The following is a 17,962-nucleotide window of genomic DNA, read 5'->3' as shown; positions in this document are numbered from 1 at the left end:
CAGATTTCATTGAAGCTCACTTTCATCGTCCACTATGCTACCATCACTGCCTGCTATTATTGTCCTTTTTTATCAGGGACCACCACCATAAACTAGAAAAGAAAACTCTAACAAAGTGCCAAAGTAAGAGAACCCACTATGCTACCACATTTTCTTTCTCTAATAGCAACTCTTTTCTTTTTAATCTGCAATAAAACCCTCAAAGCCAACCAAACCCAAAATCACTGAAATTACTCTTCTTTACAAACCCAAAAAAGCAATCTCAAGCCAAGACCCAAACTTTTAATTTTGCTGTTAGATGTTCCTACTAATGGTATTCTTTGCTTGTGTTGATTTTCTTAGTTAAAACATTTAATTCTTTTGCTTATTTGCTTGTATGCAAATTATGGATTTTATGTCTTTTTGGAAATGAAATTTTTTATGTGGGGAATTGTATCTTAAGGATGCTTATTCTTGAACTGGTCAAGTGTAAAGTTTAGGTTTGCTTCTAGGTTTAATAAGTTGAAGCTTTCAGTTTGGAGATTTTAGTTTGTTGGCTTTCAACTTCTGTGACTATGGTAGCTGGGTATGACTTTGTGATGCTGACTATGCTTCTATTGAATTTCTGCTTCTATAAACTATTTATTTGATTGATGATTGATTCCTTAATTGCAGGCTATTTAATTATTGATGTCTTTACTACCAATTCCTTTATTATGACTTTGTTTGTTTTGAGCTGAATGATCTTGCTGAAAATGACTAATTGCTTTTTCTAGTTTGCACAACTGGTTGTTGATCTTAATTACTTTTTCTTTCATTCTTTCTTTGATCAAGGTTGATTGTTGTGCAAACTTTTCTCTTTACCTCATGTTGAATGCTTATCTGGTTACCTACCAAAAACTTCTCAGAACAGTTGCCTTGTTGTTTAATGTTTTTTTTATTATTTTTTTACTTATGTATTACTGATTACTTGTTCTCCTTTGGTTCTCTTATTTCTTTAAAAGTCATTTTCAATAAAAATTTATTCCCAAACCTAGGTTTTTGAATTCCCACTAGCCTCAGTTAATGTTGCTACCGTGCGTCATCACCAATAACGTGGGTCACAATCACCACTACTTGCTGCTTATCATGCCGAAAAACCCACTAAAAGTCATCTCTCTCTTTAAAAAGTTTTAGAGAGAGAATCAACTAGTTTTAGAGATATAAAATGAAATGAAGATGAAAATGAAAGCAAAAAGATAAAAAAATGAAAAAAATAACGATTTGGGGTAAAAATACAATAAAACAAATCATGGGGTAGTTAAGTGTCGCATTTTAAATATCAGTGAACAAACTCAAATCGCTTTTAACTACAAAGTATATATATGTAATTTATCCTTTAATAATTTATTCTAATAACTTAAGAAATTACAAAAAAAAATTATTTACGCTTATCAAAATACTAAATTATTCACAAACTCATATATATCTCAAGACAATTTCAAAAAATGAAAGTTGTAATTAAGTTTCATTTATAAGATATATATATTTAGTATTTAATATTCCAAGATTTTCAAAATTTTCTCTAATTTTATTTTATATTGCATGTCTATCTTTATTAACATTTTTTTTAATTCAATTTCTAACAAACAAACTCTTTTAAAACTCTTCATAATCAAAAGATTTCTTTTATTGTCCAAGAGAAAATATATCGAGTAAAGAATCTTTGCAAATTCTTTTAATAGTAAGTTATAAATCCACATGAGTGATTTTTATAATAAGTTAAATTTTAGCAGCAAAGATCAATAATTTAAGCATATCTTAATCCTTTCTTATTGTATATATGCTAGAAGATTGCCCATACTATGCTGCGGGATTGCTTTCTTCTTCTTTGTATCAGGGTAATAGTAATATAAAAGTTAAAAATATTATAGCAACAAATGTTATAAGCTAGAAGATTATAGAAAATTAAAAGGCATTGTTCAACCAAAAGTTGATAAGAATGGGGTAGCATTTTTCAATTATAAAGGATGTCTACAATAACATAAAGAAAAAAGCATTCATAATTCCATGATTGGATGGAATCTTATGTTTGATAAACATATCATTTTTTAAAGTCACAAAAAAATCAATGTTTTTTTTTTATATTGGTATATTCACTGGATAGGTGAGAACATATATAAAAAAAATGAAAAGCTATGTCTATAAATTGTAAATAATAAAATAGCTAATAAAAAACACAATCAGTTGTGCATAGAAATAGTGTCAATCAACATAAAAATAATGGCATTAACATTGGATTTCAATAGGTTTAACATATAATAATGTTAGTAGTTGCAACCATTGTTAGAATTCACAGCTTTGCTATTTTTTTCATCATATATGTCAAAAAAAGACAAGAGAATAAAAAAATGACAAAAGCAAATTGTGATGGCAAGTTCAAACTTTTTTTGTGTAACTTTTAAAAAATGTTTAGTCTACTTCACAATAACGATGGAGACAAAATGTAAAAATTATTTTTCTTTTGGTACATTATGGCAAATGTAGTGGTTTTAAGCTTTCATGATACCTTTGCCTTTGTCCTTATTATGCAAAACCATTGCATTTTAAGAAAAAAGAGTTGATCGCAAAAATAAAAAAGTAATATGTGAAAATAAATTATGGGTGGAGTAGTTTTACTTGATCTTTGGCTTGTGAAAATAGATCTGTTGGGACTTAGCTGTTTGTAGGGGATGATGGTTCTTTAATTCTAGATTCTTGACCAATGTTGAGGATGATGTAGTTGGAAACCTCATTGTCAGTATCATAGTTATAAAGCTAAGAAAATTTTGGACCACAACCTTAAAAAGGAGTAATAATCCTATTCTATGATGGTTTTGACCGTTAATCTTAAATATATAATATTATTGTCCACTTTGGCTCCCATAAATAAAAACTGAAGCATGGAATTATATACCCTAATATTCTTTCTCAAGTGAGCAAACCTTTAACATCCTTTAAAGTATAGAAGTTGATCCAAAAAAAGAGGCGTAGACCTTAACATTGGTAGTATAATAATTTCTTATTGACAGCAAAGTGTAAAGGTAGAAAAACATGTATTTTAAATTATCTACCCTTCTTTGATGCATCAAAACATTACAAAAAATACATACTGTGGATGACCTATGCTAAATGACAAATAGTACCATTAAGTAAGAAAACAAAATTTATAGGTATGATCAAAGCTAAATGTAGCTACATGACATTAAAATTATGTTGAAAACATTATTTATTTACTGATATGACCATCACCACTTGATTCATAAATTGTGTCACTTATATGTTATTATTAATGAGACTCATCACATGCATCACCAATAACCCCTTTATGGTTAATGACATAGTAGAGTGACAATTAAAAAAATAATTAATGGCAAATTGGCAAATGTTATAAAAAAAGATAAAAAGAAAAGAAATTTATTATAGGTTACCAATCTTTACCATTACGTTTTTTATGATTTGTTTTTGCCAAATGAGTTGTCCTAGTATTTTTTTCAAAAGCAACATCTAGCAAGACAAACACATCATATAAGTTTTGGTATCTATTATGTAGGAAATTTTCACTAAGTTATCTTTGTAGAATACAATAAAACTCATTCAATGGGTGAGACAAATATCGATCTCTATTTGACATCCTAAAAGTAGCAATTGTGTGAAAAAGAATGCCAATTCTGATGTCTACAACTATAGGTACATCAAACAAATTATGCCAACCATTACAATAGCTTGTGAACCACCGAGGACAAAATGGAAGCTAATTCCTTTTTGTTGACCTCCTACACAATAGTTATGTGTTCTAAAAGTAACATATTCAATGGACTTGATATTTAATTCTCTACTTTTTCCTACAACAGAATGAGCTAGTATATTTATATTTAATGAATCCTTTACTAACCTAAGTGGCTTACAAAATTGCTTTCAAACATAATAATTGCCTCACTAATACTGATATCATTATGTACAATGTTAGTATCAATGACATGATAAAAAGACTCTTGCATGCAAAAAAATGTTTATGCTTGTGTGACTTATGTAAAACACAAGTTGAGCAAAGCTGTTTTGAGGCTCAGTTGAATGGTTTGTCTAATTCAACAATACATAAGGATTGGTATCTATCATTAGATTTAAACACCTTTTTAATCTATTTGCCATTAATCTCTTCATTCTCCTAAATCTATTTTGTCTTAAATGCTCATTAGCATCTATAGAAGATGAAGGCAAAATACAAAAAGCTTCAAACAATAAGTGTCGATAAATGCATGTAAACAATAACTAGACTTGTAGTGATTCAAACTAAGAGTGACAGAAATAAAATAAAAAAAATCCTTAGTCAAAGGAAAACCATGCAATAAAAACATATCTAAATTGACAACTCACAACTAAATTTGTCAAATAATAATAATAATAATAATAATAATACATAGATAAAATAAACAAATAAAACTTTAAAAAACCATGAATGATAACAACTATAATCATAAAGTAAAACTATCACCTATTTGAACATTGATGGTTAAATAGATAACAAAAAAGAGCTATAAAAAGAAAAAGAAAAACATGAAAAGTAAGGTGTCAAAAAACAAAGAGTTAACAACATAGGAACAAAATCTGCTCAATTTTTTTTTCTAAAGCCACATGTAATGTAATATGTGTGAAAGTAATCTTTTCCAAACAAATTGAAAGTTTTCAATAAAAAAGAAATAAAAAAAAGAAAATTTTACTCATCTATTATTGAATCTTGAAAAATTGGATTGTATTGCTTGAAGGGTTTATGCTTCCTAGAACATATTAAAGTGGGTTATCTCATATTTAATAAATATCCAATTTCTTATAGTCTTATATTCAAGTTGGGTTCCTCTACCTACTGTCAATTAATTTTAAGTTTGATGCTTAACATGATATCAGAGTTAAGATTTTCTTTCATTGCCCTTTTTCTAATATGTCACGTGATAGGCTTTTTTCATTTTTATCTATACGTGATAAAGGGCAGTTAAAGTGGGTTATCCCACACTACTAAATACATAATTTTTTATAGTCTTATATTTAGGTTGGGCTCCTTCACTCACTACCAATTGATTTTAAATTGGATGCTTAACATAACAGAGAAGAAAACACAACTTCTCACTTTTATACATACCAGTAATTCATTTAAAAATTTTTTAAAAAAGTGGCTATGGCTATCAAAAGAATATCTAAAAGAAGATCCAAGTAATCACAGTCAATTTAAATATCAAAAAGCACAAGAAAGATAAAAAAATAAAATAAAACATAATGAATATTTTCATCATTAAACCCCATAAACCTTTTTTATTTTCTCATGCTCTCCAATTCTTTTTAGAAACTAAACCAAATATCCAATACGTAAATCAAAAGCATCAGTCACTATTGTGACTTAAAAGATTTAGTCATTTTTTAAAACATTAACGTTCTTCTTTGTAAAAAAAAAAAAAAAAAACACCTTTTCTTGATATCCAAACAATGGAGCATTGTTATTAGAAAGAATGATGGCAAAAAATAAAATAAAGTGATCTTATAATAAAAAAAAAAGCAAAAGAAACAATCATCTTGATAACAAACTTTGCTAACATCCAAATAAACACTAATAGTAATAAATAAAAGATAAGAACATCATAGACATTCATCTACAAAAGCAAAATAAAAATGGTGCCATACAACTTTCTTTTGCCAAAGAAAAGAAAAAATGATAAGTAACAAATTATTACAAGAATATAATTGTTCAAATCATCAAAAACAATCTCCATAGATATAGTTAAAACCTAGTGTCTTGCATCTTCTTGTTTGATTATGACATATATTAAACTTAAAGAATGAAAGATCCACATCAAAATAGTTTAAAAGAAATATATTATGAAAAATACATGTAAATGCATGCCTATCTTCATTGTGTAGATTCTAAAAAAGATTGCTCAAAACAAAACAAATAGCTACAATAAAAATTGAAAGAGTAAGTTTAATGTCACTTGGTTTCAAGAAACACAAGTTAACAATAGAAGAAAAGTAATATGATTAAAGTACAGTTACCATGGAAAAAGTTTGTTTTGCCAAATTCATTAGCACCAACTACAGAAGCCATCATTTAAATAAATACCAAATATTAGATATAAAATCACCTAATTTCAATAGTGGACTATCAAAATTGATAACAGATTATAACTCACCTAAAATAATATCAACAACTAAAGTGAAAATCAATGACAAAAAATAATAAGAAATAACAAACTTACATAAGAACCAATACTAAAAAAGAGAAAAAAATTCAAGCAAATTGAGAAAATCAAACCAAAATCAAAATGGTCTCATTACAATAACTAATATTTTTGTCATCACCATTGTTGATGCAAATTCCACTTCTTTGTTTTTTTCTTGTAAAAAATGTTTTGAAAATGAAAAAAAAAAAGTCAAATACAATACAGTTGCACATTTTGGTCTTTACAAATGTAACCTCATTTCCAGGTTTCACATGAAAAAACTCGTTAAAGAGCCAAAATTTCACATCAAAAAGGTTAAATACAAACAAATAACCAAAATAATAAACCACATTTTATACATTGATAAATATTGGGCAATTTTCAGCTATCTCTAGAATTAATAATCCCTGAAATTTGTAATGACCTTTTTTTTTGGAAACTAAAGTCTTTATATAGGCCTATAAAATATAAACAAACAAATAAATAGGAAGTCATTAATGGAACTAATGGTAGATTCAAGCTTGGTAATATGAAGCATATTACACAAATTGATAGTATTTGAACTAAAGCTTTAGGTTATTTGAAGTAGAAGAAATGTAACATTATGAAGATTGAGTATCTTGAAAGGATTGCCCTATTAACTAGGTCAACAATTTAAAAGAAAGAACCAAATTTTAATTAAGTAGTAAAAAATTATAAAAAATGGCAAAGTATAATAATTTAATAAACAAAGTAGTTAAAACTAAAACAATTCTTAAATTGACATTTTATTTCCTTTAGTCGTCCTAGTGATCACTTATTAGATTAAGAGTGAAGACTATTAATATTGCAGTTGTAGTAATCTTGTGTTGAAGCTTTACAAGTTTCAGTATTTTACCATTTCAGCTTTGTTGGGAAATACTACTTTTTTTTCAATCAAAAAAATTAATTAATCAATTTTGAAGAATGATGAACTGATAGTCGATAAGGAAAAAAGGAAATTGAGGTTACCTTGGCAATAAAAGATTCATAATATGGCTTGACCTCTTCAACATCAACCAAAGTTTTATTCTTACTATAGAGATCATATTTGCTATCAAGATTTTATGAAAAACAAGTCCATAAGTTAATTTTTTACAAAACAATTGCAAAAATAATAAGCCATTTAAAATTGAGTAAGGAAGAAGACACTTACTTGAATACTTTAAGCCATATGCTCCACACTTGTGCACTGCTGCAAGTGAGATGGGAAAGAAATTGACATTATTAGCTAATTGATCAGAAAATACTTGTAAGTAGATAATTGCATAATCAAAAAATTAAATTTCACCAAAAATGCTTACAATAGAAGGAATTTTTAGAAAAAATAATCTCAATAGAATTTTTATTTTTGTCTTCATCAATAAAGTTTTAGCATGCAATGAATATTCAAAAAACATTTGCAATTGATATTTTGGCTTCAATGGAATTTAAATATCTCAATGGTCTTACATCAACCCAATTAAACTAGTAAAATATTTATGGCTACACATTTATCTAGGCAGATTTTAGAATTTTCATTGACAGCCTTTGTTTTTTTACCCTTCAAACAAATATTCCCATTCTTAAAAAAAAAAAAAGAATTGGAAATCACAAAATCTAATTACTCTTTTTAGCACTTAAAGAAGAAATTATTTTCACAATCCTTCCTTCCACTTCAATTATTGGGTTTTTCTATCAAAATCTTCCAAAAAAAAAATTTTTTTTTTAAAATTGTCACCATTGCTCTATGATTTCATCTTTTTTACTTCACAACCTTATCAAGATTTTGATTCGTTTTTAAATTTGTTCACTTTTCTTCAACAAAGCATATTTCTTTCTTATTATTAATCTTGTTCCAAACATTCTCCTTTGTTTCCACTTGTTCACAATTCACCTCAAAAACATCAAATCTTTGTAATAAAAACAGAAAACCCAAATTCCAAATCCCAAATACCCTAAAAAAATCATGAAAATCCACCTAATGCCCAGAAAAAGAAACATCACCATCCAATATGAGATGAATCCAAGAACCACAAAGTCCTAACTTGAAACCTTGTTGACTGGTGGGTCACATAAGAAGCTCCGTAGGCTACCCCATATCTTCAATTGTGTCATGGAAAGACTAATAGTTTTGATTGCATAAAAGAAAGTCTGACTTTCATTGTTTACTTGACCTTCCTAATAAAATAAGAAAAAAAACTATAAAAGTAAAAAAACTATAAAATTTCTTTCTACCGTCTCATAGTTTTCATTTCTTTCAATAAAACCCTTTTCTTCCCTTTAATAAACCCTTCTCCTTATCTCAAAAGAGCCTCACTTTCCATTTTTCCTCTTTTTTTTCTCAAAAAAATAAATGGCAGATCATTTAATGCAACTTTACCAATTTCTCGTTGAGAAGAAACTCTCATTATCATCTTCATTGCTGGATTTTCTCTAGAAACTTTATTCCAAATAGTCGATCAACCTAAGGCTCCAACTTTCTACTTGATTCTTCAATCTAGCCTCTACCTAATCGAGCTCGATTTCAATCCCCGATTTAAATCTTGGTTCGATTTTCAAATTTTTTCCCTCTCTTTTTTAAGTTCTTCTTTTACCTCTGTCATTCGATCCTTCTCAAGTTCATTTCTTTTTTTTTTTTTTGTTACTCTTTAAAGTATCTATTTTTATTTTTTAAAAAAATAAATATGTATACTTTTAGCTATTTTACTAAAGAAACAAAATTTAAACAAAATATCAATTAATTTCTTCAAAAATAAACATAATGCATTAGCCATTAAAAACAAAAGAATAAATGTTAATTGCATAAATAAATAAAAAATGTACTCAAAACTCACCAAAAAGCTCTGTCAACTTCAAGCTAGGTTTGTACCCACTTTGATATTGTTGCTAAACAAAGTGTAAATCTCTACAACCAAATAAGAAAATAAATTATTAAAGAAATGGGTATTTTAAAATAGACAGAAAATAAAGTAAAAAAGTGAAAAAGTATTTAGAATTATGGGACGAGTGGGTGTTTTGGGAGAAAAACGCATTGGAAAAAGCAACAACTTTGAAGAAAACTAAAGTGCCAATAAAAAACATTGAAGCTAATGAAGCTTATGGAGAAGTTTTAGTTTTTTTTCTTCCCAAATTTATCCTTTAATTTATTTTTATTACATTACATAGCTGTATAGCAAATCAAGATTTAGGGACTATCTTTATATATAATTATAGATTTATATATAAGAGTGTAAATTTTAAAAGTGTTAAAAATTATTGGTTTAAATACTTTTATGAATTTTTTTAAATTAATAAATTTATTCTTAAATATATAATTTTTATTAATTTATTTAAGTGTAACTTAAATTAACTAAAATTAAAAATAAAGTTTATATAAAATTAAACTACTTAAAATTTTAACATTTTAGGTCCAAAAGTTGTTAAAAGTGATTAACAAAAATATCTTTAGTAAATTTTTAATTTAAATGATTTTTTAGGGTTTATACGTTTTTATAATTAGACTTAAAAAGTGCTAAAAATAATTGACAAATATCTCTTTCATAAAAATTTAAATCCAAAAATATCAAAAGTAATCGATTAAAATATCATTAGTAATATTTTTATAAATTTAAATTTAAATAATTTTTTTTATTATTAGATTCTTTTTTTTATAATTAGACTCATATTGAGATATAAAATATTATTTTCAAACAAAATAAAAATATAAATAGATCAAAGCTTATTAGCGTGCATTAGTGCATAGGAATAAGATACTCAATTGATAAAACAATTCATTAAAAATAATCATAATTAAGCCGTTGGAGCATACTTATTTTTTTTTTATTTTTTGTCTTTTAATTTGTGTTTGAATTGATTTGCTAACCATGTAAGTTTGTTGATGATTTTATTATTTAAATGTTCTATGAGTTTATCATTGATAACAGAATTAAATTGTTTTAATCTCTTAAAATAATTTTTTAATATATGTCATTCTTATAATTTAGCTTAACTTCTTTAACTAAATTTATTTTGTATTTTTTTCTCTAGAAATTGTCTTTAATATATGCATCTACAAAGTAAAAATCTTCAAGTGTAAAAGATTCCAGCTTTGCCTCTAAATCATCGATTAGTAGCCTTAAAATGTTCTGGTTTTTATGATTTTATAATGTATATGTTCCCTTCAGTATGCTTGTAAGTCCAAAAGTTGCTATGCTTTGTAAAGGGTTGTCCTTCCTTCCTTGTAGAAGATTACTTGATGTCTTGGATTCTTCTTTTTTTTTTTTGTTTGGATTCTTTAAGATATAACCTGTGCATAATGGAACTAGAATTCATTGGGTTGAGCTTTACTTGAAAAACCAAATAGGGCATTTATCTTCATATATTTGCAATATAACCGAGTTAAAAATTTTCAAGTTTTCTGCATAAAATCTTATATTTCCTTTTCTCCCAACCCATCTGCGTTCAATTTTTTTTTTTATTTTGTACTGTCTCAGTCCAGAAGAACAATCACTTGAAAGGGGGGTGGAGGGGGAATGGCCAATAGAATCCCCACACTCAAAATCACATGCCTCAGGTCAAACTACTATTAGCTCAAGTCTAAACCATGTGGTTCCCAGAAGTCTGCACTTTAAATTAAAGATGCTAGAAATGACTAACTTGAGCTCTTATATGGGTTTAATCAAGCACTTCTCTAATCAGGGATAAGGTATTCCAATGTTTAGCTATTGCCCAAACTGATGGCATTATCCTCGTTAGGGGTGATAATAAGTTATTGATCTTGAATTTATGCTCTTTATCAAGATTCAAGAGTCCTAACTCAAAAATTTGATATGAAGTAATCGCTCCAAAAATTATAGTGATTTATATATGATAATTAGATTGCTATATTTGATAAGTATTTTGTGATTTTATATGACCGTAATTTTGAATCACCGAAAATGATCACATCACTATATTATAAGGTGATTTAATTTCCATACAAAAGAATTAAAAACTTTTATGATTAAAATGAATTGATATGTAAAATTAATAATAATCAATATTACTCATTTAATATATAAATTGAAAACTTGTTTTCTCTTAAAATTATAATTATTTTATATTTTTAAATTAATATTCATTATAACAAATTAAAAAATAATTTTATGTTTTTTGATTTTTTAATATTTTATATATAATTTATTTTTTTATTTTTCCTTTGTTATGAATTTAATATATTAAATTTATTTTCTAATTCAAATATTTTTACATAATTTACATTATAAAAATTAATTTACCAATCAATAAATATATTTATTAATTTAATAATTTAATTATATTTTATTATAAAATAAATAAAATATTACTAATATTTTACAAATTATTATCTTTAAACAATATTAAAATTAATAATTTATATAACTATTACAATATACATGTTTATTTTCGTACTTTTAAACAAAATAATATTTAATTTTTAGTAATATCAAATACAATAATTTTAATTTTTAAAAATAAATGATTGATAACCAAATATAATAATTTTAAACCATAAATGATAAAATAACATTGCTAATAAAATCATGTCGATAATTACGTTACTATAATAATCTTACAGATTTTCACCTCTCAGAACAAGACCCAGAGTTGCTCAAAATGATTTAAGCCCGGTTTGTTCATTCCTGGATGCTACTCAGCCCAGGTATCAATGGAAAATCTTAAGTCGGGCCCTGCAATTGTTTGAATAAGGATTCACTGTTAGAAATAATACCAGTTTTATGGAATTTTTGTCATTGCAACGTTTTCTTGCTCTTTTGATCGAGAGAGCACGATTGCAAGAGATATGTCTTTAGGATTAATGATGTCCTCTGACTCTGCAAACTTGTTAATGTCAAAATCTCTTCTTTTCTTGCTAATTTTAGCCAAGGAAAACAGCATTCCTTTTCTCGAGAAAGTTGCTTTCTGGTCTTTCTTTTGTAAACCCTGTGCAAACTTGGACTCACCCGGCCATTATATTCAACAGCATGTCAAATTCAGAACGAGAACAACAACAAATTGAACAATAAATGGTTGACAGTTTCCAACGGTGAAGACTATTTCCATGGTCTTTAGCACTGTTATGCCTTTTTTTTTATTATTCAAAGGAGGGCAAAGTCTATTACATGAAAAAGGAGAGGGGATAACTTGGTTCGAACCCAAACTCTAATATCTTCCTTAAAGCTTCTTTACCAAGCGGAAGACACACTGTTATGCCTTATTCATTATGTCATCAACAACTGTCTGACTGCTATATCAGTAGAACTTAAACGATAGTTTAACTAGTCATGTAATCATCTACCAGACATAAAAGGAATAATCAACCATTCCTAACTCTTTTCCTGCTTTCTCTCACTACTTCCTACTCTCCCTTGCCTCTTTCTCGTGTAGCTTGTTTATTTGAGCCCCAAATACTTTTTTTTTTTTTTTAGAAAAATTCTATAGTAAATAGGTTGTTCAATTCTCCATATTATAATGGAATATGTCGTCTTTGATAATATAAAACAAGTTATTATAGATCATATATTTAAAATAATCTTAATAAACGATTATTAGTATAATTCGACTCAAGATTTCTTTATCGAAAAAAATAAATCTTAACCAATTGAGCCATATGTAGGTAAGCGTTCAAATATGTTTCAAAGTATTACCTTCAACACCTCTAAATTATCATTTTTGTGAATAAGTCTGACATGCTCTTCTCCTCAATCTCCGGTCAGTTTCTCTCTCACCAAGACCCAAAGTTACATCAATAAGCACTTTGATATCCTAAGCCAATTTGACCACGGTGGAGAGACGTTTTTCCCCTTTGATGGCGATATTTTGCATTCAAGTGGGAGAGAAAAATGGCGTAACTAAATAGTTGACAAATAAATTATTTAGCCGTTTTTCCAACACTTGTTTTGTTTGGATTCTGGTAATACTTTTCTCCAAGCATGCAAGAGCAATAGTTTTTTTTTTTTTTGGTTTAATCTGAAGCCAAAAGCACACTAAAAATTCTCAAATTGCTGATAAACATATGTTTTGCATGATATCATGATCTCAATGTAACCGAATTAATCCAATCATTCACATCGATTCTTAATTTTTTATATTTAAAATTGCCAAGGATTAAATCATTATTATCATTGAAATTAATAATACAACAAGCCTAATTCCAATTTCACGTTTGTAGATAAGACGTGATCTTCAGTACCACTAATGGAGCCAATCTTGTAAACCAAAAGGCCAAGCGGGAAACAGAAAAAAAAAAAGGAGTGTGAAATGCTAAGATAAAATGGGTCCAAATTTTAGATGATTCCAAGCTTTGCAACAACCAAAATAAGGCATTGTTGAATCATGGCGTATTTCCTCTGTTGCTCCATACCGAATAATAACTACAGACAGTGTCAACGGAATCAAAGAATAGGGATACATTAATATATGTTATCAGCTCGTCACTACAATCTATGAAAGAAAAGGATAGCCGCTACACTTGGCAAATAGATATTAAATCTAAAAATTATTAAATTAGAATTTATGTTGAAATCTTAAATATAAAATATATTTTTTATTTTTATTAAATTTATTATTAATTTTTATTAAAATTTTAAATCATATTATTTTTTTATATTATTTTTCATTATGTAATCATATTTGTTAGGTAAAAACCTTCAATTCAATCATATCAACGAAAGTAAAATCAAATAATCAATAAATCACATAAGAGATAAAAATTTAACATGATTCGATCCAACTGACTTATGTCCAAGAAATAAGATCCATTAATTATAGAAAATTACAAACATATATCAAATCAAACACTTACAATTAATACTCATAAATTCTCTTAATTTTTTCTAAACTTATGAAGTATTCTTAACTCAAATATATATACACCTAAGTGCACCCATATATCATACTTATGTAGACCCTCTTAGTCTCTTATAGTCCACTCACATATACCATACCTATGTAGATCCTCTCAATCTCCTCTAATCTACTCACAAATATTTAAATATATACATCTATAAGACGTAAATCTCTAGTACTCTTATGAGGTGTCTATCCTATAAAATTTTATAATTCTCTTACATTTTTTTTTCATACTTAAAACCTTATAGAGACTCCATTTATTTATAATCATATAAACTTACTTACTAAAAATATATTTTCTCTTAGAATTATTCTTTTATAAGTTTTTTTATCCATCAAATAATATTTAATCAATTCATACAAATTTTTTATGAAATTTGAGTTATTATTCCTAATAATATCATTACTCATATTTTAAATTATTAAATTAAGAGTTGATGATCATGTGAAGGGCAAGAGATAGAAGACCCTAGCAGAAGATATTATATTAAATCCTCAATTGATCAAGTATATGTTACGTTCTAGTTTGGCTGCATGATTAGACATCTTATGTATCCTAAACAAGTGGTTTTGCCCAATCTATGGTTTTTGGTTCTCTTCCGCCGTTTTGAAAGTAATGAATCAAACTTTTCAGCATCTAGATTCAACCAGGAAATATGAGACGAGGGATCAAGGATTTGAGAAGAACAACCCCAAATTGTAAAAATCCATGTGTTAAGCCGAAAACTTCAGTATTAAACTTTTTTAAAAAAAGGGCAAATCCATGCAGAAACAAGTATATCATTCGAGTATATACTGTTTTTAGTGCTAAAAATGGGTTGAAAAAAATCTCTTAACCAAGAAGATATTTGTTATTAAAGAGAATTTTTATGAGGTAGCTACAATGAAAACAATTTCAGTGCCATTACTCTCTGATCTGTGCTGTAATTTAGCCATAAAAAAAAAAAAAAAGGATATGATCTATTCATAGCGAAATAATATTTACAAAAAGCTAGTAAAGATACCACTGCATAAAATATTTGTCATTCAGATCAACCATTACCCTTCCCCCTTTCTTGATTTGGAGGAGATCACTATCTCATTTACACATTCTTCTTGTTTTTCACTTTTGCTCCCTTCTCTTTTTCCTTTCTCAATTTTTCAAATAAGTTGAAGCAGATGACCTGTTTAAATGGAATTTGGGAAATTAAACAACCAAAACCAGCCAAGCCAATCTAAATCTCAAACTGGAGTTACTTTGGTTGATTATCTTTCTTTTCTCAATTAAACATAACCCTTTTCAACATTCAAGTCCAACGTATAGGAATTTAAATCAAAAGACATAAAAAAGATATTTAGCTGATATGTGCAGCCAACTTCTTTTTTTTACCACATGAAATCAATCTTAAGAGGTGACATGATCTGAGTTTAAATCTCGCCAACTATAACCCTTTCCATATTCTCGTCAAGCGGCATCCTTTGTAAAATAAATTGATAATTTTTTGTGCCCTGTGGGGAACACTGAACAAGGCCATAGCCTCATATTTCCAGACAACATCCTCTTTTTCACTAATAAAAAAGATTACTTTTATTTTATTTTTAGGCACAATTATTCTTGCAAGATACAGTCAGGAAAAGAAGAGAAGATATTTCATCTGCTGCATTCTCTTAGCTAACCTACTAAGTCAAAGCTTTTATACATAAGTTGTTAGGAAGCTGCAGTTATGGAAGGGTGTTGAGGAGGTCGAAGGAAGAAATCTGGAGGAGGTATATGGCTGTGCTCAGTTTCTTGTCCACTCTGATCATGCTCTTCTTCTTCCTCATCTACTTCTTCAGCATCCCAAAGAAATTTTGCATATGAAGCCAGGACAAAACTGCAGATAAAATTGAGATCACACAGTAAGTTTCAGCGGTATATAAGTGATTCTGAGCTCTAACAATGAAAGTAGAGCTGCTACATATGGATTAATTCTGAAAACGAATTTGATTTTACAAAAAGGGAAAATTTAAGGGATTATTGGAATGAATATGATAAAATTGACTAAATTTTATAGAAACAAATTCACTATAAGGAAACCATCAAGAGCTGTAAATGTAGTAAAATTTCAGGCAACATATCAGTTTGATTAAAATAGACGGTTGTTCGAACCTAAGGCTTAGCCTAGTTTAGCCTTGGTTCAAATGCGGTACCTACAATCTCTTCTTCTATCCCCAAATTACGGCCTCCTTTACAAGAAAAATGCAGAAGAAAACTAGTTAGAGCAAATATAGCAATAAAAGTTAAAACATTTATATAGATGCAAAGAGCATATCTTCACATATGAAATAACTAAGTTTGATAAGTTGGTGCTTGGTATTTTACCAGTCATTTGGGGCAGTCTTAACAGCTTGATCAAAGTAACTTGCCGCTCTATGAGCATCTTTTCGGTTTTGCCAAATTAAATCAGCATAGAGAGACAAAAGATTTCCATCATTCGGGTTTGCCAAAATTGCTCTTCCGCAGTATTCCTCTGCTCTGGCAAAATCTCCTCTAACCTGTGTGAACAAACCAAAGAAAATTTAGTCAATGTTTGAACTAAATCAACGTTGGATAACAAATTGATTGGACGATTCCTCTTCCTCCTATACTTTTACACCAACATGGAATTGCGAAAAAGAGCCTAACAATTCTATAAATAGCATGTTAATTATCTTGTCTTAAGAATTTCTGTTACCTCTTTCAGAAATTTGGCATAATTCCCAAGCAAAAGCGGGTTGCCAGGATTTGCTTCAATCATCTTCTGATAGTAAACATCAGTGCCATCGTTTCCGTGATTATTGCTCTCAAAGAATCCTGAGCCACCACCATCATCCCCACCGTCTGATCCTCCTCCTCCACCAGCACCACCACAGATTTTACCACCATCATTTCCTGCTCCACCTTCCGTCACCTGTGTCTGCATCACATTACTATCTTTACTATCTTCTCCCAAACCAGAATTTGAAAACAGTCTTTGGACTGTAGAAAAGTTGGGCTCTGACTCTTTTTCTTGATCACTTTCTTGCTTTGCTTGTTTGCCAAGAGAGTGGGGTGCTGGTATTATGTCTTTGTCCTTTTTCCTTGGTTTTGGTGTATCATTTTGGATACTGATATCAGCTAAGGTTTGTGTTAACTTCTGCTTATGATCATCTATGTAAGATGTGCAGAAAAAGGAGACTGATCTGGTTCTTTTGAGAACTGGAAAATCTGGCTCTGGTAATGAACAGGCTTTTGAGTGAGGTAACCACGAGTTTGAGATTGGTGATGATGAGCTTCTCAGCAGCATTTTCTTTGTTCTTTTGAATAAAAAATATCAAATAGAAGAACCTGTTTCAAAGAAAGAAATTTTGACAGGGAAGTCAGGAGAAGGGAACTCCCCTACTAAGAATAGCAAAGAGCTATGTGGGATTTAAAGAAAAAGAGTAAAGAAACAGCCAATGATTGAATCAGACCCGTCGGATAAGCATGAGCTTAATCCATAAACGACAAAGATCCCAACAGCATATTTGGCTCTGGATGTGTTGGATTCACCAGGTAAGCCCACGGATTCAATTGGTACTTCCTGGCCTCTAAGGCAGGGACACGTCGCTGACAGGGTCAGGCAAGGTGAGCGCCGCACCACAGCCGTATTCTGACTGCATTTTTGCAGCAAAAGTAACAGACGGTCTTGGATTCATTTTGCAATTGATAGGAGTGGCATCAGTATCATTGTCATCTTAAGCTTTGCCTTCATTTTCCTCCAAACCAAGGTTGACGCGTGCTTTGCATTTGAGAGAGAGTTAAACAGAAAAACTTATGTTCAAGGGAAAAATTATTGCTGTTGAACGACATATTTTATATAAAATTTATAACTTAAATTTAATTGATATGTAAATATTAATAATATATAAAAATTTATTAAAAATATAAT

The 17,962-nt window shown here is 28.6% G+C and overlaps 1 protein-coding gene across 5 annotated transcripts; it reads right to left on the bottom strand.

Annotated features, from left to right (window-relative positions):
- Positions 1 to 15,597: 15,597 nt before the first annotated feature.
- LOC111278525 (uncharacterized) lies at positions 15,598 to 17,447 on the bottom strand. Of its 5 annotated transcripts, none has more exons than XR_002688769.2 (4): positions 16,748 to 17,447; positions 16,396 to 16,568; positions 16,183 to 16,259; positions 15,598 to 15,907 (listed from the first exon to the last, which is right to left on the bottom strand). XR_002688769.2 is itself a non-coding variant. In XM_022865117.2 (4 exons), the coding sequence occupies exons 1-3, from the start codon at positions 17,336 to 17,338 to the stop codon at positions 16,250 to 16,252; spliced, it is 774 nt and encodes a 257-aa protein (XP_022720852.2). In that variant the 5' UTR covers positions 17,339 to 17,447; the 3' UTR covers positions 15,598 to 15,907; positions 16,224 to 16,249. The 5 variants fall into 5 exon arrangements, 3 of the variants coding, with proteins under 3 accessions (XP_022720852.2, XP_022720851.2, XP_022720855.2); XM_022865117.2 differs by having other exon boundaries at positions 16,224 to 16,259; XM_022865120.2 differs by having other exon boundaries at positions 15,667 to 15,907; positions 16,224 to 16,256.
- Positions 17,448 to 17,962: the final 515 nt, after the last annotated feature.

This window comes from Durio zibethinus, chromosome 8 (genome assembly GCF_047325235.1).
Source record: "Durio zibethinus cultivar Kanyao isolate XHJ-2024 chromosome 8, ASM4732523v1, whole genome shotgun sequence".
NCBI lineage: Eukaryota > Viridiplantae > Streptophyta > Magnoliopsida > Malvales > Malvaceae > Durio > Durio zibethinus.
This window is presented reverse-complemented; position numbering and strand designations above follow the sequence as displayed.

Coding starts and splice junctions, on each gene's coding strand:
- LOC111278525 (XM_022865116.2), bottom strand. CDS start 17,338: ATGCTGCTGAGAAGCTCATCATCACCAATCTCAAACTCGTGGTTACCT. Junction 16,569..16,747: donor ATGCCAAATTTCTGAAAGAG/GTAACAGAAATT, acceptor TTGTTCACACAG/GTTAGAGGAGATTTTGCCAG. Junction 15,908..16,395: donor AAGACTGCCCCAAATGACTG/GTAAAATACCAA, acceptor TTTTATCTGCAG/TTTTGTCCTGGCTTCATATG.